This window comes from Symphalangus syndactylus, chromosome 23, assembly GCF_028878055.3.
Source record: "Symphalangus syndactylus isolate Jambi chromosome 23, NHGRI_mSymSyn1-v2.1_pri, whole genome shotgun sequence".
Lineage (NCBI taxonomy): Eukaryota > Metazoa > Chordata > Mammalia > Primates > Hylobatidae > Symphalangus > Symphalangus syndactylus.
The window spans coordinates 25168085-25192602 of NC_072445.2; the positions used below are offsets into that span (position 1 = coordinate 25168085).

The 24518-nt window shown below is 39.9% G+C and overlaps 1 protein-coding gene across 1 annotated transcript in view; it reads right to left on the bottom strand.

The window, feature by feature from the left end:
- Positions 1–24518, bottom strand: part of PKHD1 (PKHD1 ciliary IPT domain containing fibrocystin/polyductin) — a 462062-nt gene that overhangs the window by 288159 nt on the left and 149385 nt on the right. Inside the window, exon 36 of the mRNA XM_055263099.2 lies at positions 20375–20587. Within this exon, the coding sequence (XP_055119074.2) occupies positions 20375–20587 (213 nt within the window). The remainder of the gene's footprint in view (positions 1–20374; positions 20588–24518) is intronic.

Genomic DNA, 24518 nt, shown 5'->3' on the forward strand with positions numbered 1-24518 from the left:
GATGAACATTTGTCAAGCACTAGGAAGACAAACACAAAGAACAGAGTTCCTTTCCTCCAGGGCCCATGATCAGTACAAGAAATAGACAGACAAAAATCAGAAGTGCACTGTGCAAGGTGCAGAGTGACACTCAGGGGTGTACAGACATGGAGCACTGCAATCACACCAAGGGTGTGGTCCTCTCCAGGAATGCTTCCCAGAAGAGGTGATAACTGAGCTGGGTCTTGAAGGACAAGCCAAAGTGAGCCAGATGACAAAACGGGAAGCGTACCCTAGGCAACGACAATGATGTATACCATGGTGGGGGACATTCAAATAACCACTACATAAGTGGCATGGCCAGGGTACAGGTATACAGAAGGTATAGACACCTAGTGACTGTCCCTTCATTCTGAAGAGGTGAGCAGGACCCACCCAAAAATGTCTCACAGGCCCTCCCATAGTTTATCCTAAAAATTATTTGGAAACCACTAAATGAATATTTGGGATGAAATCTAAGAAATCATACTGTTGTGAAACTGTACACATAACAAACTAAGAGAAGAAAATCCTTAGTGAGAAAATGGACTTACTGCATGTTGGGGAGAATGAGTCAAATCCAAAGACAAACAAGAGCTAGCCAGTAGGGAAACAGAGAGCCTGATGTGTTACTCTAGGAACTAGATATCAGACCTTTGGAGCACATGAAGAGGACTTGGCAAAATAATGCAGGACTTTGTTGACCTGTTTTAAAGACCTCAAGTTGTATTTGAAATAGCTATAAAAACAAATATACATATATTTCCTTTAAGTTCTGGGATACATGCGCAGAACGTGCAGGTTTGTTACATAGGTATACATGTGCCATGGTGATTTGCTGCACCCATCAACCCATCATCTACATTAGGTATTTCTCCTAATGCTCTCCTTCCCCTTGTCCCCCACCCACTAACAGGCCCTGGTGTGTGATGTTGCCCTCCCTGTGTCCATGTGTTCTCATTGTTCAACTGCTGCTTATGAGTGAGAACATATGTTTGGTTTTCTGTTCTTGTGTTAGTTTGCTGAGAATGATGGTTTCCTGCTTCATCCATGTCCCTGCAAAGGACATGAACTCATCCTTTTTTATGGCTGCATAGTATTCCACGGTATAGATGTGCCACATTTTCTTTATCCAGTCTATCACTGATGGGCATTTTGACTGGTTCCAAGTCTCTGCTATTGTGAACAGTGCTTCAATAAACATACGTGTGCATGTGTCTTTATGGTAGAATGATTTATAATCCTTTGGGTATATACCCAGTAATGGGATTGCTGGGTCAAATGGTATTTCTGGTTCCTGATCCTTGAGGAATCACCACACTGTCTTCCAGTGTAAAAGCATTACTATTTCTACACATTCTCTCCGGCATCTGTTATTTCCTACTTTTTAGTGTTCACCATTCTCACTGGTGTGAGATGGTATATTGACCAGTAATGATGAGCTTTTATTCAGATGTTTGTTGATCGCATAAATATCTTCCTTTGAGAAGTGTCCATTCATATCCTTCACCCACTTTTTGATGGGGTGGTTTTTTCTTGTAAATTTGTTTAAGTTCTTTGTAGATTCTGGAAATTAGCCATTTGTCAGATGGATGGATTGCAAAAATTTTCTCCCATTCTGTAGGTTGCCTGTTCACTCTAATGATAGTTTCTTTTGCTACACAGAAGCTCTTTAGTTTAATTAGATCCCATTTGTCAATTTTGGCTTTCGTTCCCACTGCTTTCAGTGTTTCAGTCATGAAATCTTTGCCCATGCCTATGTCCTGAATGGTATTGCCTAGGTTTTCTTCTAGTTTTTTTATGGTTTTAGGTCTTACATTTAAGACGTTAATCCATCTTGAGTTAATTTTTATATAAGGTATAATGCAGAATACTGAAACTGGACCCCTTCTTTACAAATTTATATTTTTAAAGGTCACCCCGCTTGTTGTATGAGGAATAAATTTCAGGAAAGTGAGTGAAAGTAGAAAGTCTTTGTAGAAGGCTATTGCAGTAATGTAGAAGGTTATCACAGTAGTTCTGGCAAAAGTTTTGGAGGTTTGAATCAGAGTTAGACAATGAATTTGGAGAGAAGGATGCAAATTTGAGATCTCTTTTGGAATATCAAAAGGACTGGGTGATTGGATCTAGAGGAAGGAAGATATCAATAATGTCTTACATCCATAGCTGAAGCAAGTTAGTAAATAAACAGGGACACTTGGGAAATAAAGAATGCATTCAATAAGTATTTATTGAGTACCTACTATGTGTTATATGTTATGTCCTGCTTTAGGTATGGAAATACAGTAGTGAGCAGAACAGTCAAAAACCCCCATCCTCATGTAGTTCATGTTCTAGTAGTATTCATCTCAGACATCTTAAGCTTTTGATAGCCATTTTACAAAGGTTATATTTTAGGTATTAAAGAGAATATCCAAGTGACAAGTTGGGTCTGGAGCTTAGAAGAGAGGTCTGAAGCTAGATACATAAAAAACATATTAATAGAGATTAATAGATAGAAACTACTGGGATTACTTGAGAGAAAGTACAAATTTATAAATGAAAAACACTTGAGACCAACCCCATGGGAATACTGTCATTTGAAGGTTGAGTAGATAAGGAGAAACCTAAGAGAAGCAAAAGGAAGAAAATCAAAAGATGAAGACACATGCTACTGAGGTCTGAATGTGTCCCCAAAAATTCTTATGTTGAAACTTAATGATCAGAGTGATAGTATTAAGAGGTGGGAACCTTAGGAGGTGATTAAGTCATAAGGTCATCCCTCATGGGTGGGATTAGCACCCTTATAAAAGGGGTGTGAGCCTTTTGCCCCTTCCATCCTTCCACCATGTGAGTACATGGCCAGAAACCCCACACCTTGATTTTGGACTTCTCAGCCTCCAGAACTGTCAAAAATAAATCTCTGTTGTTTATAAATTACCCAGTCTCAGGTACTTTTTTATAGTAGCACAAACAGACCAAGATGTATGCTTACCCATAAAGAGACAAAATAATGCAGTAAAGAGAAAGTTTTATTCCTGGATGCAACTGGGGGCCCATTTCCCTCCATTCCCTGGCTCTTCTCTGCTATCGTTAAGGTCTGGATGCCCCACTCAGTATCTATTGTGCCCAAAGCATGTTTCCCACTGTTCATTTCATCCCTCTGCCAGCAGAAGGTAGGATGCATAGTAGCAGAATATGAGCTTTGAAGGGAGAAAGATGGGAAAATCCTGCCCTTCCATCGTTCTTGTGGTAAGAACATTTAAGATTACTCTCTTAGCAATTTTCAATTATGCAATATATTAATATTAACTATAATCATTATGCTGTACAATAGATGTTCAGAACTTACTTAACCTTGGCTAACTAAAACTTTGTACCCATTCCCCAATACCCTTCCTCGCAGCCACAGGCAACTACCATTCTTCCTCTGCTTCTATGAGTTCAACTTTTTAGACATGTGGACATGTAACTGAGAGATCATGCGTTTTTTTGATTTCTGTGCCTGAATTTTTTTCATTTTGCATATATCCTTCAGGTTCCTCCATGTTGTCACAAATGACAGAATTTCCTTATTTTATTTTATTTTATTATACTTTAAGTTTTAGGGTACATGTGCACAATGTGCAGGTTTGTTACATATGTATACATGTGCCATGTTGGTGTGCTGCACCCATTAACTCGTCATTTAGCATTAGGTATATCTCCTAATGGTATCCCTCCCCCCTCCCCCCACCCCAAAACAGTCCCCAGAGTGTGATGTTCCCCTTCCTGTGTCCATGTGTTCTCATTGTTCGATTCCCACCTATGAGTGAGAACATGCGGTGTTTGGTTTTTTCTCCTTGTGATAGTTTGCTGAGAATGATGGTTTCCAGTTTCATCCATGTCCCTATGAAGGACATGAACTCATCATTTTTTATGGCTGCATAGTATTCCATGGTGTATATGTGCCACATTTTCTTAATCCAGTCTATCGTTGTTGGACATTTAGGTTGGCTCCAAGTCTTTGCTATTGTGAATAGTGCTGCTATAAACATACGTGTGCATGTGTCTTTATAGCAGCACGATTTATAATCCTTTGGGGATACACCCAGTAATGGGATGGCTGGGTCAAATGGTATTTCTAGTTCTAGATCCCTGAGGAATCGCCACACTGACTTCCACAATGGTTACACTAGTTTACAGTCCCACCAACAGTGTAAAAGTGTTCCTGTTTCTCCATATCCTCTCCAGCACCTGTTGTTTCCTGACTTTTTAATGATTGACATCCTAACTGGTGTGAGATGGTATCTCATTGTGGTTTTGATTTGCATTTCTCTGATGGCCAGTGATGATGAGCATTTTTTCATGTGTCTGTTGGCTACATAAATGTCTTCTTTTGAGAAGGGTCTGTTCATATCCTTTGCCCACTTTTTGATGGGGTTGTTTGTTTTTTTCTTGTAAATCATTGTAGATTCTGGATATTAGCCCTTTGTCAGATGAGTAGGTTGCAAAAATTTTCTCCCATTCTGTAGGTTGCCTGTTCACTCTGAAGGTAGTTTCTTCTGCTGTGCAGAAGCTCTTTAGTTTAATTAGATCCCATTTGTCAATTTTGGCTTTTGTTGCCATTGCTTTTGATGTTTTAGACATGAAGTCCTTGCCCATGCCTATGTCCTGAATGGTATTGCCTAGGTTTTCTTCTAGGGTTTTTATGGTTTTAGGTCTAACATGTAAGTCTTTAATCCATCTTGAATTAATTTTTGTATAAGGTGTAAGGAAGTGATCCAGTTTCAGCTTTCTACATATGGCTGGCCAGTTTTCATAGCACCATTTATTAAATAGGGAATCCTTTCCCCATTGCTTGTTTTTGTCAGGTTTGTCAAAGATCAGATGGTTGTAGATATGTGGCATTATTTCTGAGGGCTCTGTTCTGTTCCATTGATCTATATCTCTGTTTTGGTATCAGTACCATGCTGTTTTGGTTACTGTAGCCTTGTAGTATAGTTTGAAGTCAGGTAGCGTGATGCCTCCAGCTTTGTTCTTTTGGCTTAGGATTGACTTGGCGATGCAGGCTCTTTTTTGGTTCCATATGAACTTTAAAGTAGTTTTTTCCAATTCTGTGAAGAAAGTCATTGGTAGCTTGATGGGGATGGCATTGAATCTATAAATTACCTTGGGCAGTATGGCCATTTTCACGATATTGATTCTTCCTGCCCATGAGCATGGAATGTTCTTCCATTTGTTTGTGTCCTCTTTTATTTCATTGAGCAGTGGTTTGTAGTTCTCCTTGAAGAGGTCCTTCACATCCCTTGTAAGCTGGATTCCTAGGTATTTTATTCTCTTTGAAGCAATTGTGAATGGGATTCACTCACGATTTGGCTCTCTGTTTGTCTGTTATTGGTGTATAGGAATGCTGTGATTTTTGCACACTGATTTTGTATCCTGAGACTTTGCTGAAGTTGCTTATCAGCTTAAGGAGATTTGGGGCTGAGAGGATAGGGTTTTCTAAATATATAATCATGTCATCTGCAAACAGGGACAATTTGACTTCCTCTTTTTCTAATTGAATACACTTTATTTCTTTCTCCTGCCTGATTGCCCTAGTCAGAACTTCCAATACTCTGTTGAATAGGAGTGGTGAGAGAGGGCATCCTTGTCTTGTGCCAGTTTTCAAAGGGAATGCTTCCAGTTTTTGCCCATTCAGTATGATATTGGCTGTGGGTTTGTCATAAATAGCTCTTATTATTTTGAGATACATCCCATCAATACCTAGTTTATTGAGCGTTTTTAGCATGAAGGGATGTTGAATTTTGTCAAAGGCCTTTTCTGCATCTATTGAGATAATCATGTGGTTTTTGTCTTTGGTTCTGTTTATATGATAGATTACATTTATTGATTTGTGTATGTTGAACCAGCCTTGCACCCCAGGGATGAAGCCAACATGATCGTGGTGGATAAGCTTTTTGATGTGCTGCTGGATTTGGTTTGCCAGTATTTTATCGAGGATTTTTGCATTGATGTTCATCAGGGATATTGGTCTAAAATTCTCTTTTTTTGTTGTGTCTCTGCCAGGCTTTGATATCAGGATGATGCTGGCCTCATAGTTAGGGAGGATTCCCTCTTTTTCTATTGATTGGAATCGTTTCAGAAGGAATGGTACCAGCTCCTCCTTGTACCTCTGGTAGAATTCAGCTGTGAATCCACCTGGTCCTGGACTTTTTTAGTTGGTAAGCTATTGATTATTGCCTCAATTTCAGAACATGTTATTGGTCTATTCAGGGATTCAATTTCTTCCTGGTTTAGTCTTGGGAGGGTGTATGTGTCCAGGAATTTATCCATTTCTTCTAGATTTTCTAGTTTATTTGCATAGAAGTGTTTATAGTATTCTCTGATGGTTGTTTATATTTCTGTGGGATCGGTGGTGGTATCCCCTTTATCATTTTTTATTGTGTCTATTTGATTCTTCTCTCTTTTCTTCTTTATTAGTCTTGCTAGTGGTCTATCAATTTTGTTGATCTTTTCAAAAAACCAGCTCCTGGATTCATTAATTTTTTGAAGGGTTTTTTGTGTCTCTATCTCCTTCAGTTCTGCTCTGATCTTAGTTATTTCTTGCCTTCTGCTAGCTTTTGAATGTGCTTGCTCTTGCTTCTCTAGTTCTTTTAATTGTGATGTTAGGGTGTCGATTTTAGATCTTTCCTGCTTTCTCTTGTGGACATTTAGTGCGATAAATTATAATTTAGTGCTATAAAGATCCATTGTTAGTCTGATGGGCTTCCGTTTGTGGGTAAGCAGACCTTTCTCTCTGGCTGCCCTTAACATTTTTTCCTTCATTTCAACTTTGGTGAATCTGACAATTATGTGTCTTGGGGTTGCTCTTCTCAAGGAGTATCTTTGTGGCATTCTCTGTATTTCCTGAATTTGAATGTTGGCCTGCCTTGCTGGGTTGGGGAAATTCTCCTGGATAATATCCTGAAGAGTGTTTTCCAACTTGGTTGCCTTCTCCCCATCACTTTCAGGTACACCAATCAGATGTAGATTTGGTCTTTTCACATAGTCCCATATTTCTTGGAGGCTTTGTTCATTTCTTTTAACTCCTGTTCTCTAAACGTCTCTTCTCACTTCATATCATTCATTTGATCTTCAATCACTGATACCCTTTCTTCCACTTGATCGAATTGGCTACTGAAGCTTGTGCATGCATCATGTAGTTCTCATGCCATGGTTTTCAGCTCCATCAGGTCATCTAAGGTCTTCTCTATGCTGTTTATTATAGTTAGCCATTCATCTAATCTTTTTTCAAGGTTTTTAGCTTCTCTGTGAGGGGTTCAAACATCCTCCTTTAGCTTGGAGAAGTTTGTTACTACCGATCTTCTGAAGCCTACTTCTGTCAACTCATCAAAGTCATTCTCCGTCCAGCTTTGTTCTATTGCTGGCAAGGAGCTGAGATCCTTTGGAGGAGAAGAGGCACTCTGATTTTTAGAATTTTCAGCTTTTCTTCTCTGGTTTCTCCCCATCTTTGTGGTGTTATCTACCTTTGGTCTTTGATGATGGTGACCTACAGATGGGGTTTTGGTGTGGATGTCCTTTTTGTTGATGTTGATTCTATTCCTTTCCGTTTGTTAGTTTTCCTTCTATCAGTCAGGACCCTCAGCTGCAGGTCTATTGGAGTTCACTGGAGGTCCACTCCAGACCCTGTTTGCCTGGGTATCACCAGCAGAGGCTGAAGAACAGCAAATATTGCAGAACAGCAAATGTTGCTGCCTGATCCTTCTTCTGGAAGCTTCATCTCAGAGGGGCACCCAGCTGTATGAGGTGTCAGTCAGCCCCTACTGGGAGGTGTCTCCCAGTTAGGCTACTCAGGGTCAGGGACCCATGTGAGTCTGTCCATTCTCAGATTTCAAACTCTGTGCTGGGAGAACCACTAGTCTCTTCAAAGCTGTCAGACAGGGACATTTAAGTCTGCAGAAGTTTCTGCTGCCTTTTGTTCAGCTATGCCTTGCCCCAAGAGGTGGAGTCTACAGAGGCAGGCAGGCCTAGTTGAGCTGTGGTGGGCTCCACTCAGTTCGAGTTTCCTGCCCACTTTGTTAACCTACTCAAGCCTCAGCAATGGCGGATGCCCCTCCCCCAGCCTCGCTGCCTCCTTGCAGTTCGATCTCAGACTGCTGTGCTAGCAGTGAGCAAGGCTCCATTGGTGTGGGACCCTCTGATCCAGGCACAGGATATAATCTCCTGGTGTGCCATTTTCTAAGACCATTGGAAAAGCACAGCATTAAGGTGGGAGTGTCCCGATTTTCCAAGTACTGTCTGTCATGGCTTCCCTTGGCTAGGAAAGGGAATTCCATAACCCCTTGCACTTCCCTAGTGAGGCGATACCCCACCCTGCTTTGGCTCACACTCTGTGGGCTGCACCCACTGCCAAACAAGTCCCATTGAGATGAACCCAGTACCTCAGTTGGAAATGCAGAAATCACCCATCTTCTGCGTCCCTCATGCTGGCAGCTGTAGACTGGAGCTGTTCCTATTCAGCCATCTTGGAACCCAACCCCGTTTTGCCAAATTTTTAAGGTAACGTTCATGGGTTCCAAGGATTAGGACATGGACATACATGGGTGTCATTTTTTAGCCTATGGTTGAATAAATAGTGCTGTGAAAATTGGCTACTCATTTGAAAAAAAATAGATAACTGACAAACTATATCAGAATAAATCCTATATTGATTAAAATAAGGGTCTGATAACTTTTTCTGTAAAAAGAACAGGGAGATAATAAAGAGTTTGGGGTTTGCAGACCATGTGATCTCTGTCATAATGACCGAACTTTGCCATTATAGTGCAAAGCAGCCATAGATAATACCTAAACAAATGGGTGTGGCTGTGCCTCCATAAAATTTTGTGTATAAAAGCAAGGAATGGACCAGATTTGGTCCATGGCTCATAGTTCGCTGACCCTAGTTAAAGACAGACACAAATGTGAATAAAAAGAAAAAAAAAAAAAACAATAAAAGTACCAAAAAACAAATAGGTACATTTTTATATAGTCTTTGTACAGAAAAGAATTGATAAACATAAAATCAAAGGCAGAAACCATAAGACAAAATATTTGTAGATTTGCCATCACAAAGATTGGAAAACTCTATAGAAGTACTAAAAGATAAATAACAAGGTATAAAAGAAACTGGTTCTTTGTACGTCTATCAAGAATTTTACAAAGAGAGCTATAAGCCAGAAAGCCCCAATTGGGATCTCAAAATAAGCTGCAAAAGTTAAAATTGAGGAGACTGTTTCAGAAAGAGGTATATTCTGCCTTTCTGCCACAAGTAAATACCAGCTATGTGTACACAAAATAGAAGCGAGCCCATGTGCGTCTTAAGTCCATGAAGAAAATGGAATGAGTTTTAGTTACATCCCCTTCCAGGCCCCAGTTTCATCATCTCTAAAATGAAAGTAACAATCCCAGTCTTTCATGCTTCACAGGGTGGTTGTGAGAGTTAAATGAGAGTAAAGAATGGGAAGCAGCTTTGAAAATTATAAAGTGCCAGGATCCAGGTAAAATCCAATTTTGACAAATATTAAATATAATACCCAATTCAATGATACTCTTTTTCCATGACCAGGCTGAAAGCAATACTATTAATAGTATTGCTTTGATGATGCACATGGAAGAATTCTCTTTGAAGGAAAAATCACAAGCTTCTGCCTATGTAGCTTTCCATTTACCTAACAAAGTTGAGTTTCTTGTGGTACTCAAAAATGTAAAAAAATGAAAATCTAGACCACATTAACCATTTAGCAACCTAAAAGAAGATTACTACTGAAGCATGAGGTGGCCAAGGGGGAGAGTTGAAAAACAGGACAGAAGGTGTTAGCAGGAACCTAAATAGTACCTAATAGCCATGCTAGAAATTTCAGACTTTACCTTAGAAACAATAGAAAGCCACTGAAGAGTTTTGAGCAGCAGCACAATATAAACAGATTTGTGTTTTTAGAAGATCAACTTGGCTCTAGGGCAAAGAATGAATTGGAAAGAACAAAAGTAGCAAATAGAAAATAAGTTTAAAAGTTTACACAATAATCCAGGCGTAAGTTGAAGGTACCATAAACTAAGGTGACAGTAATGGAGATAGAGAGAAGGATATGGGCTCACGAGTTATCCAAGAATTAAAATCAACAAGACTTAGTGATGGACATGATAAGAGGAATGATAAAGGAGGTATCAAGAATGACAACCAGGTTTCTAACTGAGAGATTAATGGAAAACAGTAAACACCACCCCATCCTTAGACTAATAATGGGACAACTTCACCAAATCAAAAGTGTAAACAAATAATAACAATGATAATAATTGACATTTATCGAGTACTTGCTCAACATCTGCCATTGTGATAAGTACATTACATGTTTTATTTCACTTAAACCACATAACAAATATCATGAGAAATGTCTTAAAATAATGTCCATTTTATAGATGTGGGAACTGAAACACTGAGGAGTTTTTTCAAGGTCCACTAGCTAGTTCATGGTAGAGATGGGATTTGGACCACACAGTCCACTTCAAGAGCCCAGGCTCCTCATACTTACTCAGAAGAAGATGAGTGAGTGAGTACTCTATGACGGAGCAAAGTCAAGCTCATCTAGAGAAGATGCAGAATGCCAGCAAAGATCCTCACAACCTAGCGGGAAAACGGAAACTACAGAAATTTTGAAAGGAAGAGATGAACCTTGGAGCTAGTTACTTTCCCTTGAGAAGCTTTGTGTCAAGATGAGAGGCTTGAAATCCTCGTGTGTCTAAAATATGATACAGAGTCAGTTATGAGGTTTGCTTTGGTGACTGTGATGGTTAATTTTGTGCATCAACTTGACTGGGCTATGGGGTACCCAGAACTTCAGCTAAATGTAAATTGTTCTTCGTGTATGTGTGTGTGTGTGTGTGTGTGTGTGTGTAGGTATTTCTAATGTGATTAACATTTGAATCAGTAGACTAAGTAAAGAAGATTACCTTCCTTAATGTAGATGAGCCTTATCCAATCAGCTGAAGGCCTGAATAGAACAAAAAGGCTGAGTATGAAGTAACTTGAACTGAGACATTGGTCTTATCTGGTCTTCAAACTTAGGCTGAAGCATAGGCTCTTCTTGGATCTCCAGCTTGCTGGCTTTCCGACTAGAACTTACACCATTGGTCTTCCTGGTTCTTACACCTTTGGACTTGGACTCTCTATCTACTTCTCTCTCTTTTTCTCTCCCTCCCTCTTTCTCTCTCCCTTCCTCTCTCTCTTTCTCTCTCTCTCTCTCTCGAATGGCTTATGACTCAAATGTGGCGAAAGTTAATCCTGAGGCTTTTGCTCAAGTTTTTCATTCACTTATTCAAGCAAATATTTTTTAAAGCATATTATGAGTCCAGGCACTGTTCTAGGCAATGCAGATAATGAAAAAAAAAAAAAAGGAAAGTGCTTGCCCTCATGATGTATATATTCTTCTGGGAGAGGTAATAAAATAAATACAAAAAAATGTGAAAAGTAAACTTTACGTAATACATTAAATAACGTTGAAAGCTAAGGAGAAAAAAACAGAAGGAGCGATGCAAAACAGTGATGGGGAAATGTTGAAATTTGCTCAGAGGTTAAACAGCCATTGGGAAAGAGGCATTCCCTTTCATCTGGAGCCACAGGACAGCCATTTCTGCCTCCATGAAGGCAGAGTTTGACTGAAAATGAAGCCAACTGAGGGGAAAGCAGAACCAAGAGTCGCAGAGAAACAAAATCTTAATGCCTTCATCAGAGCACCTGGACTCAGCTGTGCCTCAAGTTTTTTCTTTTTGCCTCAAGTTTTTTCTTTTCAGTTATATGAGGCAATAAGTGCTCTTATTTTTTGTTTGAATTGGGTTTTCTGTCACTTGAAACCAAAAAAAGACCTGACTAATGCCAACACTTTCAAGTATATATAGAAACTTGAAGTACCTTACAATGTGTTTTTAAGTGGGGTTCCTGCTGTACTTGGATTATTGAATAGCTAGAAATCATTTCTAATTAGCAGTATACATGTACATGCAAACACCTAAAATTAAAAGACCTTAAAAACAGCATGTTCACTTAAATGTGTTTAAACAAGTTCCCTAAAGTGTGGTTTATACTATTAATTTAAGGAACCCTTTCTTAAAGATTGTTCCAAGGTTACTCTTGTCCAGATCAATGAGATTTTAGCAGACACATATCTGCCACTGTAAATAGAATGGTTATACAGTGTTTAGACTTTTTTGAAGTATTATTAGACAGAACAGAAAAAAAATACCATACTTTTTGTTGGTGGTGTTGGTTATATTTTAGAGGACATAGAGCCAAGGGTCAATCTTCATCTGCTCAAAAGAGAGGACCACTCATCATTCGCTGGCTGTCCTACCACGCTAGGGTTCCAAGTACGCCAAGACCATGCTCGCTGATGTTAACTCAACTATGTAATTATGATCTGCAACAACATGCCAGCTGACCAGAACCCCAACACTGAATTAAAGCTTATTTAAATTTAAGAGTAGAAAAAGCAATAAATACGTTTTTAATTTTCCTCATCCTCCTTTCTCCATTCTTCCCCTCTATTTAATCTTCCTTCCTTCCCAGTCCTAAATAAAAAACAAAGCCAAATAACAATGCAAAATGACAGTGGCTCTCCCCTTCAACACCACATCCCTCTAGGGCACCCGTTTTACATACATAGCAGGTTGTTGGGTGGGACTTCTACTCCTCTAGAACCTACCAGGAGGACACATGCGTGGGATCAGGAGATGATAAGTACCCCACATTATAGGGAAGCCACAGACAGGAAGAAAACATCTCCTTGGGGCTTATTAAAGAAAGCTAATCTAACTCTGCCACTTTTGCCGTCCCTGGAGCAGAGTTCACTCCGTCGTTTATGAATGACCAAAAACAAGGAGATTCAAAGGAATCCTGAGAGATGGGGATGAACCACCAGCCTGGGTGAGCTAACCCTGGCCTTTCCTCCCCTTCCTATACAGTGAGGTATGAAACTACTTCTCTCTTATTAAGCAAAGAAAGAGGGCTGCATAAGTATCAATCATAGAGTGACCTGTAAGAAGGGGAGACTGGCTTCTTTTCCCAGGTGGAATGTCTGCATATGCAGCCTATTTGCTCAGCTGCTCATGCCAATCTAAGCAGGGGAAACAATTAGAGAAAGAGCAGAGCAGAGAAAGGGGTGATAAGTGGAACATCTTTCATGTGGATTTGTATCTGGATAGCTGAATTGTAGGGAAGATAGCTTGGCTTGAACAAACTTTCTAGGACTCCACCAAGACCAACCCCCAAGGTGGATGCTAAGGGATTGAAAACCCAGCTGGGGCTTCCACATCGAGAAACTGTGCAGTGGAAAGTCCTCCTACAAGACTCCAGTGATTTCATGCAGGCATCTTAGGAGGGAGACTCAACAGTCAGCAATTATTATTCGGAGAGAGAGCAACACCCAACAGAGGATATAGGTGCACAGTTAAGTATTAAGCTTGTTAAACCTCTCACCTTACCTCTCCCACCTGCCCCAATACTGAGAACATGAAATAAGAAGGATTAGAGGAAAAGTGAGGGAGCAGACCCTACCATCCCAAGTACCTCAAGTTGAAGCTTTGTGGGTAAGGAAGGTAACATTAAATGAATAGGAGACTGAGCTTTTAAACTAGATTAATCAGGACTGGCATTTTCAATATCTGAAATTAACTGGAAAGCTATTGGTACCCAAGGTGTTGTTAAAGGACAAGAAAAAGGATCCATCAGAATACAGACGAAGGTAGTGACTAAAGAAAAATAAAATCTATTCGAGTCAGACTTCTGTCTAGAAGGTTTGCATCTACCAAACATCCCTAAAAATGTGTCTCTTGCATTTGCTCAGTCCTGTGGCAAATTTACACACCATATCAGCTCAAGTTTCCCATGAAATCACAGGTAATATTTTGTGGTGATAAATGCAAGGGGAAAGCAGAGAACCTCTTCAATATTGAGGAAATCCACAGTTCATGGGAATAAAGAAGAAAATCCATAGCATATACTAGAAAATGAGATTTCCTAAGACCTTGGGATAAAGCTTTTAAAATTTGGAGCAACATTGAGATTTAAAATTTGGGGTTCAATCACAGCAAAAGTTTTCAATTATATATATATAATATACATTATTATATATATTATATTATATATAATACTTATTAATTATATAATATATAATATATACCATATATTATATATTATTCTATAATATATATTATACATATATAATATCTATTATATTATATTAATATTTATTATATTATATAATATATAAAATATATTTATATAATATAATATATATTTATATAATATAATATTATATTTATATATTATATATATCTTCTGTTTGATGGGATCCTTACTAGTAACTTAATGAGGATTTTTGTTTGCCTGATCTCACACACTTGTTTTATTCAGCCTAAATGCAGCCTAAATAACTGATATTAACTTTACATACTGAGTTTATACAACAGTATCGTACTATATTTGAATATTTCTGTCTATGAGTTTCAGTCGCCTTGAGATTTCAGGCTGAACCAGAAGTCAAAGCCTAAGGTTTCAGCTCAGAAGACACCTATGGTTTTGTCTTCCGTGCGTCTCTCCTTTCTGGATCTGGTTGCCATCCCCCCTTTTGGTGAACAGCTTCTCAAAATATACATGCACAAAAACACCCAAACATACACATGCATGCACAGTCATATACATACACACACACACACAGACACACAAACACACATCCCACACCACCCTGGTCTCCCTGTTCAAGGCAGAGCTGCATCTCTTCACATGGCCTTGCATTCCTGGCCTTGAGGGTTGGTAAAGAAGTGAAAAGGTGGCTTGAGCTTGGACAGTCACAGTGCACTTTCCCCCTGGGCACCATGTATAGTCCTTAGTCTGCTAGGTAACTCTAGCGGGACTTTGGGAGGCCTCCCCTAGTTATTTTTTGAAAAGAATACAGAGTTCCTTTCTTTGGTAGTAGAAAATCAAAGTCCACATGAAATCAAGAAGTCCCAATAACCATAGAGAAGAAGGCAATAAGGAGTAGGAGAGAGTGAAGTCAATATATGCAGAGACAGCCAGGGTAAGAGACTGAGGGGTGAGTCCTGTGGACATTCGGACCCCTGAAGACAGTCACATCTAAGGCCATTGTCTTTCTCTCCATCCTGCGTTTTGATTACAAGAATTCATAAATCCTTGGTTCTAAGTTTGTTTCCAGTGGGCTTCTGTCCCCTAAAACCAAACAATTTCAGAGTAATAAAGCTACATATAAAAATGCCATGTCAAAGCTCTGGTTTGTATCTAGCTCAAGGGAACGAGAGACAGAAGAAAAGGGAGGAGTCTTGGTCTAGAAGAAATAGGTAAGGAAATGGGCAAGAGGAGACAGCATTGGAGACTATTAATCAGGTGACGAGACAGTGGAGATTTAAAAATATATTGTTGGATAAGAGGAACTGTTATGACATGAAAATGGGCTCTAGAAAGTTTCACCCTACATCAAAGAACAGACTTTATAGAAAATGTCCCAGAGCTAAATCAGTCTTGGGGAAACAGGAATCATGCAGAGAAGCCCTGGACACCTCAAAAGGATCCATACACCACAGCTAAAAGAATGACCTAGTAGAGTTTTTTAATCACAATTTTAACAGTGGAACTCTTTCTTCTAACAAACTGTTACTTTGAACACAAATATATAATAGATAAAAGCAATAAATCAATTACTTGAGCAATTTAAACCTTTATTACTTACCTCCAATATTTATTGTTTAGGGAACCCCTAAATCCCCTCCAGGAAACATTTGGATTTTGTGGAGCACAATGTGAAAACCACTGACCGGAAACACACTCCCACACACGTGCCTGTTCCACGGACTTTATCCCATGCTTAAAGACAGCCTGATACTCTAGCAACTATGAAAATAGTGCACATCACACAGTACTCATAGAAACCATGGAATTTACATGCAGATACTTGGTACTTTTAGAAGGAAAACAAACCTTATCTAAGCTTGCTTATTTAGACTACTGCTTTTATTTATTCCTACCAAATTCTTATGTTCCTTGCAACTGCACTCGTGCTTTCTTCAATCATGCCCCACATACTGCCTTTTCTCAGGAATTTCCATGTATATTTAATGCCTATATTCTGTAATTTCTTGAAAGGACAAAGACAGAAGTCCAGCCAAGGCCATGGGACTGTTTGTCTCCTAAGAAACTGTCAGCCAAATTTCTCAGGGAGGAACTGGAAATGAAATGAGAGACATTGATAAATTTCCCTGCTGAACAATCAATAAAAGCTCCACCATCCTGCTCAGATTCCCACTGTGGAAGCAAGAGCCGTAATTACATTGTCAAAAATTTAAGTTGCCGAGGCTGACAGCAACCCACTTGAAAAGTGACAAGTGATTGGCACTCAGTTTGGAGTGGGGAACCTGGAATGGCAGAGAGAGTGATGAAGGAAAAAGGCAAGAGTGAAATTTTCTTATTGACTACAGCTACCCAAACCCCAGAATGCCACTCAGGAGGAATCCTGAGACCCTTTAGTCATATTAACGTATCAAAGTGAGCAGCTGACAGAAGTTACTAAACAATCTGAACTCCACCAGCAACTCAGAACCTGTCTTCATCTACTCCCAAACAAACAGAAACAGAAAAGATGGTGCTGTGCGTGGGTGTGTATGTGCAGGTGTGTGTATATGTGAGTGTATAAGGGTGTGGGACTTTTCCTACATTCAAAGAAATACATGAAACGTGCTTTCAACTCCATCTTGCCTTGTGACAGCTGAACACCAAAGCCTGTTTGCTTAGTGATTTTAATCTAAGATAAAAATCAGCTGGAGCAGAAGGGTTTCAAAGAGCAATAATAAAGATTGAGATGGAGGGAGAAGGTGGGAAAGTGATCAGACTGACATGCAGACCATTTGTCTACATGACCTGAGCTGGCGTTATATTAGAATCCATTCAGCATTGCTGCTGAATATTAGGAACCAAATGTCTGCCAAGGGCCTCATTCGCTGGGCAGTGCCCTGCTTCAGACTATACTGGGGCCCATGCAAATAGTTTCTAAGAAGCCTTTTGTAACCATGCCCGGGAATGGTGGTTACCCAGAGCTGAGAAGCAGCTGCACCAAGAGAGATTAAAATCTAAAGGTGCTGACTGGGTGGTGGGAAGAGAACAGAAGATGCCTGGGAATGTTGTTACCGCATGATCTCCAAGGTTAAAACCCTTCTGTTACTCTGATGAAAAGAGATAGACAAGAAAATTAATATGTGTTTTGTGGGCCCAACACTCTGGAACACTTCATGAGCAATAAGTTTATGAAGTAAGAACTGTGTTTTTCTGATTTTTTGGAGATCTGTTGAAGGTCATAGCTGATCTGCGGCAGAACTGGGCCCATTTCTGATTCCAATTTGATTAACCGCTAGAACCAGTGTTTCTCTGAGTGTAGTCAATGGGCCACCTGAGTCACATCACATGTACATTTCCAGGCCCAGAAATCTAGATCTACAAAAACCTCCCCCAAAAGGCTCTTCTGTGCGCCAAAGTTGGTGAATCTCATTATGTTATCCTGGGAAACTGAGTGAATGCTGGGTCATTAGGGACTTCCTGGGTGCAAAGCAGTGAATCAAGTTGCTCACTATTTTGCATACTTGATGGTGATAGAAAATTAGCTTTTTCCTAAAGCCCCAGTGTCACCAGACCCACCTCTGGCCCTGGCAAAAGGCCAGTGAAATTATGTAATGACTTTAGCCATGATATACCACCATGCTGGAGGGGAAACTGTCTGAGACCTCAGGTGGTGAGGGAGAAGTGACAGGAGAGAATTGATGAGCTGCACGTGGGGCTGCGATTCTCTGACAGATACATCACAAAAGGAATCCCTGTCACCCAAATGGCTGAGCTCTTTTCTACATAATATTTCTTTCAAATGCGTGAGATGCTGCTGCATCACATCAGAGAGGAAATGGCTTGATCTTTGCCCGTGTTCAATGGGCAAGCTCCGTGATTCAGGTGAGATCCTAGCCAATTCTCTGTCCCAAATGCTTTGGGGAATGTTTAACCAGTTTTGAAAATGGCCTAATCTGGGAATATAGGAAAAGGGGGAGAGAGAGAGAGGAGGGAGAAGGAGAATAAAGGAGAGGGAGGGAGGAGAGGAAGGGAGGAAAAGGGAGAGAGAGAGAGAGGAGGGTGAAGGGGAATAAAGAAGAAAGAGGGATAAGAGGAAGGGAGGAAGCAGGGAGAGGGAGGAGGGAGGAGAATAAAGGAGAGGGAGAGAGGAGAAAGAGGAAGGAGGAGATGGAAATGAGGAAAGCAGAGGGAGAGGAGGTCTCATTCCCAATATCCAGTAACATCAGATGGCTGGAGTAGCAACATTTTTTCTGAACTTTCAGAATTTTCAAAACATATTAGAGGCATCTACTTTGCTTGAATTGCCCCATACTGACTGTAAGCAATGAGACTAGGGATTTTCTTGACATTTGCTTAATCACAAAGGCTTACATGCACAACGTACATTTAAAATACAGGCACAAAAGGTATATTTATGAGTTATTTCATTGATTCTTCACAATAGAGCATGAGAATTAGATGAGCTTGGAATGAAAGAGGCAGAATAAAATAATTAGGAGAGTTTTCATTTTTCCTCATTTGAATTCCTATTTTCAGGAAGAGCTGTGCTATCTGCATCATACAGGACAGTGGCTCTCAAATCTGAGGATTCCTCCTAAGCCTGGGGTCCTCTGGATGATCTATGGGCTGGCTGAACCACAAATATACACCAACTTATTCCCCAGATGCATTTTTTTACTGGTAAAAAGCAGCTTAAGAGGCCATTGAGCTAGAGCAAACATTTGAAAACCATGGCTGACCTGGGAATAGATCCTGGGCTACAAAATCAATGTAGTTGCTTGCTGATGAAGATAGGAGGTAAAAAGGTCCCCTTGGAAGTTGATCATAGAATCAACATAGCAAGCATTTTGAATTTCTATCCAGTGAGTTATGGGGTATTTTTAACCTCACAAAATTTGATCCCCAGTGTCTAGCACACTGGGTAGCCCACAGTCAACACTTAAATGCTTGAGGAAAAGATCTTGCTTCCTTTCATAGTAAGCCAAAAGAGACACAAGCGTGCTTTTTGACAGACAATGATTGAGGCCTGTGGTCGGTATGAGACAGAGTCTGGACAGAGAAAAATGGCAGATTCCTCAGCACAGCTCCATGCCCTCATCTAGAGCAATTATCCTATGACAAGTGGATTATTTTGTGATGCCAATATAGAAATATCAATGTGTAAATGACGTTATGTTTTCTGGAGATTGAGTCACTATCTGGAGCTCACATTTTTGATCTGCCTTTGACTCTTGCTATGCAACCAAAAGCATATAAATACCCACTGAAATATGCTTACTCATTATTTTATACTGATATTTTACAGTTGATACTAAGGATTATCCTGGCACACCTGGTAATTTCCTGACTCTCAAGAGGGAAAAAAAATGTCCATTTTGCAAAGTGGAATTAGATGATCAGAAAGCAAATAAAGTTGGGGTGGAAACACACTGTAGCCTAATCTATTTTCTCCTAGGAATCCTTAAACACCCCACCTATCTGTAAGAGGATTCTAAGTAGAACTGTAATTAAACCCTGCTCATGGGGTAGGGGGTTTGGGGAGACAGGAAGAGGTTCAACAACTAAATGAGGTTGTCTGTATTTGATTTGGGATACCAGGCTACTGCACGTTGAGAGACATCAGTACATGCTAAGTAATTGTATCAGTCAGTTTTCACTAGGCTATGCTGCAATTACAAATGCAAATCTCAGTGGCTTATGAGAAAGGCTTATTTCTCACTCACATACATGAGAGCAGGAGGTCAGCTGCAGCACTGCTCCATGTCATCTTCGTTCAGGTTCTAAGCAGAAGGAACTGCCCCTATCTGGGACAGGCTATTCTCAAGTGACGGGAAGAAAACGAAATGGCTAAAGCATCGTAACAGGTCTTAAAACCTTCACTTGGCCATGCAGTCCCCCATTTCTGCTCACATTCCACTGACCAAAGCAAGTATAAGTCTGCTCTTGCAAAGGGGCCAGGAAGTATGGTCCACCCACAAGGAGGCACTGAAAGTCACCTAACAGTGGGTGGAGGTATACACAATCCTCTTACAGAAAGGGGAGCAAATAATTGGGAACTGTAGTGTACTCTGCCACAGGAATCATAACAGTTTTACTTGTTATTTAAGGAAATAGTGCCATGCTCTAGCTGACCTGGTTGGTTTAGCAACTATAGTCAAGGACTTCCAAACAGTTTTATCAGTTTCCACTGCTAGACACAGCTCTACTTCATTTCCTCTGATCAATTGCCTCACTCACCGTGCAGAGAAAGAGTTCCATTCCTCACAGCCAGGAACTTGACTCCATAGGGAAAGAAGGGAGTTGAGTAGGAACTCCCGTACAGTGTGATCTGAGCTCTGCCTTGGAAGGGCTTGTCTTCGGATCCAATCCGGAGCTCTCCACCGTCAGAAACAAGGATGGCGTGCGCCCTGAGCTCAATGGGTCCTGGGGCCATGAAAATCAGCTTGCCCCCTAATGGACAAAGGGAAAATTGTCAGTCCCTGGGAGGATAAGGCTTACCGTTTTGTCAGTTTCAATGCCTGATGAAATCCCCTTCATTTAAATACTTCTCCTGGAATGTAGACTTATTTTATCATGCTCTCTCTTGTAGAAGCACAGTAGGGTAGACCAGACATTCAGGAGTGGAAGCACTATTATTTAGCCAGTTTAGGTTAGCTATTACTACTCTATGCTGCTTTATTTATTACATTTTCATGACAATAATCTAAATGTCCAGCAATTTAGGAATGGTTAAATAATGTATGAGAAGACCACCAACTTTACCATTTAACAATAGATAAAATTAAGAAAAAAAAACTGGGACATATACAAGAAATAGGGCTAGAAGATGATGTGCCAAAATTGTAAGAATTACAGTAAAAGGAAATGTAACTAGGGCTAACATTGTGGCATTTGTAGCATTTTAGCTGACCAGCATCCATTATACTTTCTTTTGTTAACAGACCCTAATTTCCTTGAGGTATTGCTCTGCATCATTGACTAGAGCTTAGTGGAACTGTCAAGCAAGACATCTTATCCTACCATGGCCAGAGTCACATACTCGGGCTTTAAGAGAAATATGGAGTAAAAGGGAAGAGAGGTAGCAAATGTTTAGATCTCAGTTCCAGTGGTGGCATTCTAAGGAGCATGGGAAGAACACCTGCTTCTGAGACGTCCACCTGCCCATCTCCCTACCTGCCCCACCGCCCGCCACTTGCATCAAATGCTTTGATTCCTATGTATTTCTGTCCCTGATTTTTGAGATTGTTTTCCACGGATTAGTAGGTTACCCAATACCTTCCCAATAGATTCCATTTTTAAAAGAAAAGTTGGGTTCTCTTATTGGCAACCAGATAACCTTAACTGATACATATACCATTTTGCTCTGATGTCCAAATTTTCAGTAACACAAGAATATTGGTTTATAATAGAATTATTTTGCATTGTGAGATTAAATAATTTAAAAATTAAAAAGATATTTTCACTTTTATAATATCTTTCTTTAAAAGGCTTTAGAATATTTACATTTTACATAGAATTTTCTCAATAATGTCAAAATAATTAAAGCATCCCATATGAATAAACACTTTAACCTCAATAAGCTATTTAGTCCATCTTTCTCCTGCAAGTGGTTTACAAAAACACCAGACTAGCCTCTTCCATCCTGTAACAAAGTAGTCAGAGTTGTATCTTTATATCAGACACACCAGAGGTCCTCTTTTCTAAATCCAACAATAGTTTCCCATCTCACTCAGAATAGAAGTCAAAGTCCTTACATTGGGCTACAAAAGGTCCCTCATGATTTGCTACCCAATACCTCTCTAATATCATTTTCTAAGGCTCACCTGTTCACACAAATGCTCCAAACATATTGGCCTGCCTGTTAGTTCTCAAACAGGCCTCAGGGCATAAGCTCTTCCCTCTGGAAAGTTCTTCTGATATTCCCGTGAATATCATGAATAAGAATTATCAGAAATTTCGGAAATATCTAGAATGTTATTGGAATTATCAGAATGTTCTGATATTCCCATGGCTCACTCTCCTTTGTTGCTATTCAAATGTTAACTTCTCACCGTGGCCTTCTCTCTCCAGTCTATATAAAATAGCACACCCTAGCCCCTTGCCTAAATGTCTTTTTCTTCGTAATACTTGATATCAGGCATATTATATATTTACAGGTTTATTTTCTGCCCTCTCCCCACCAGAATACATGCTTCCTGAGGGGAATTATCTGTTTTGTTCACTTCTAAATTATTGGTGTCTAGAAAAGTGGCTGGTAGGTAGTTGGCACTCAATACACAATTAATAGTTGAGTGAATGAATGAATGGACATATCTTTTTGGAGATTCTGATTTAAGTGCCTCTATTTCCTTATATACAAACACACACACACTCTCCCATTTTCTCAGAAAGGATGTTGTTCTTACACTTAATCTATAAGCCCACATAGTGTCTCAATGAGCAAAAGGGGGCAAAGGAAGTAGAGAGAGCAAAGTATCAGAAATGTCTCAAAAGGCAGATTCTACTATAATAAGAAGAGTCTTGTGAGAGGCAGTGGAGGGCAAAGACTCTTTATCTGCTAATGTAGTCATAAATCCAGAGTGCCAAGTTATTGAGTTGAGTTTTTGTTGCTTTCCAGAAATCACAGCTGGAAGTAGTTAAACATGCACTGGAGAAATGAGAGGGAGAGAGGAAAACGGCAAAAATGACTTTAGTCATTATCATGTAAACCAAAAATAAAATTTTAAGCCCCCCAAACCAACTGAATTGACCCCTCCTCTTAGGCAAGGGCATTCCAAAGTTAAACCGTAAAATTAGTTCAGGCCATGATGGGGAGTGTCAGAGATGCCTCATTATACCCTCCTCCCTTTGGAATTCAGACATAAGTAACCAGCATTAATATTAAAACAGAGACATTAAGACTGACAAAATAGACTGTAGCAATAAGACACCAAATTCCAACCTGACTCTAGTAATAGCACCACATGACAGATAGCCGGCCCTGAAAGAAACTGAAGTATTTTACCCCAAAAGATATTAAACGGCCCTGCAGAGCTGTCTCTTGTGGGGAAAACTACATTCTGTAGAAAATTCCCTTCCTTTTCTGGATCTTTACCCTGAGCCAGGAGAGTGCTAAGAGTCTGGAACTGTTTTAGATCTGCTAGAAACATTTACAGTCTATTCTCTCTGAAGCCTGCTACCTGGAGGCTTCATCTGCATAATAAGAACCTTGGGCTCCACAACCACTTATCTTAACCCAGACACTCCCTTCTGTGGATTCCAGGTCTTTAGGTAAGTTAATAAGTTAACTCTTTCAGCCAATTGCCAATCAGAAAATCTTTGAATCCATCTATGACCTGGAAGCCCCCGCTGCTACTTGTCTAACCTTTCCAGACCAAACCAGTGTACATCTTATATGTATTGACTGATGTCTTACGTCTCCCTATAACATATAAAACCAAGCTGTAGCCAGACCATCTTGGGTACATGTACTTAGGACCTCTTAAGACTGTGCCCCAGGCCATGGTCACTCAAATTTGTCTCAGAATTAATCCCTCCTACAAATATTTTACAGAGTTTGACTCTTTTCATTGAATTGTTTACCTCCATCTTAGTGCAGAGACAGTGATCAATAAATGTTTGACTCAATAGTCAAATATGGAGGCCACTTCTTCCCTAACTTCTCTTCAGCTTTCCTCAGCTCCTTTCCTCAAGCCTTCTTTTCTTCAATTCTAAAGCCCAAGCCATATGCCATCAGTAATAGTCATGGGATGTATACTTGGACCAGACCCCTTCAAGGGCCTTTTCTTTCAGCCACAATTTAGAATGACACACCCCGCATAGGTATCCAGTTTCTCCATCTGTAAAATGGGCACGGTAAGAATTTCACCCTCAGAAGATTAAGGTGAGATTTATTGAAATAATTCTTATAGATCCATGGTCTGGAGTCTGACACCTATTCAACCCTTAATGCAATGGTCTCTGTGGCTGTCATCACACTCACCATCTTCGCTTCCTCCATTATTGCTATGAAACCATCCTCGCAAAGATTCTGACAGTGAGAAAAATCTAACATGGCTTACTCCATCTTGCTCCTAGCCTCACAGGCTGGCTGGCTTCGCTCATTCCTAGGTGTAAGCCAAGCTAACTATGGGAGGAATTTAGTTTATAGTCTGACCTTAAACAAGGATGATAATAGCCCTTCCCAAAATTAAACTACCTTTGTAAAACTAATGAAAGGCCACAAGGCTAGGATTATAAGAGGTGCCAAAATTCTGCTAATATGTTTAGCATATTTAAATGATTACTAGCCATTGTTCGAGAGGTCACAAGATTTGCAACTCTTTCAAATACTCCAATAGATAACATCACTATTTTAGAAACTGTCAGGCCTCTGAGCCCA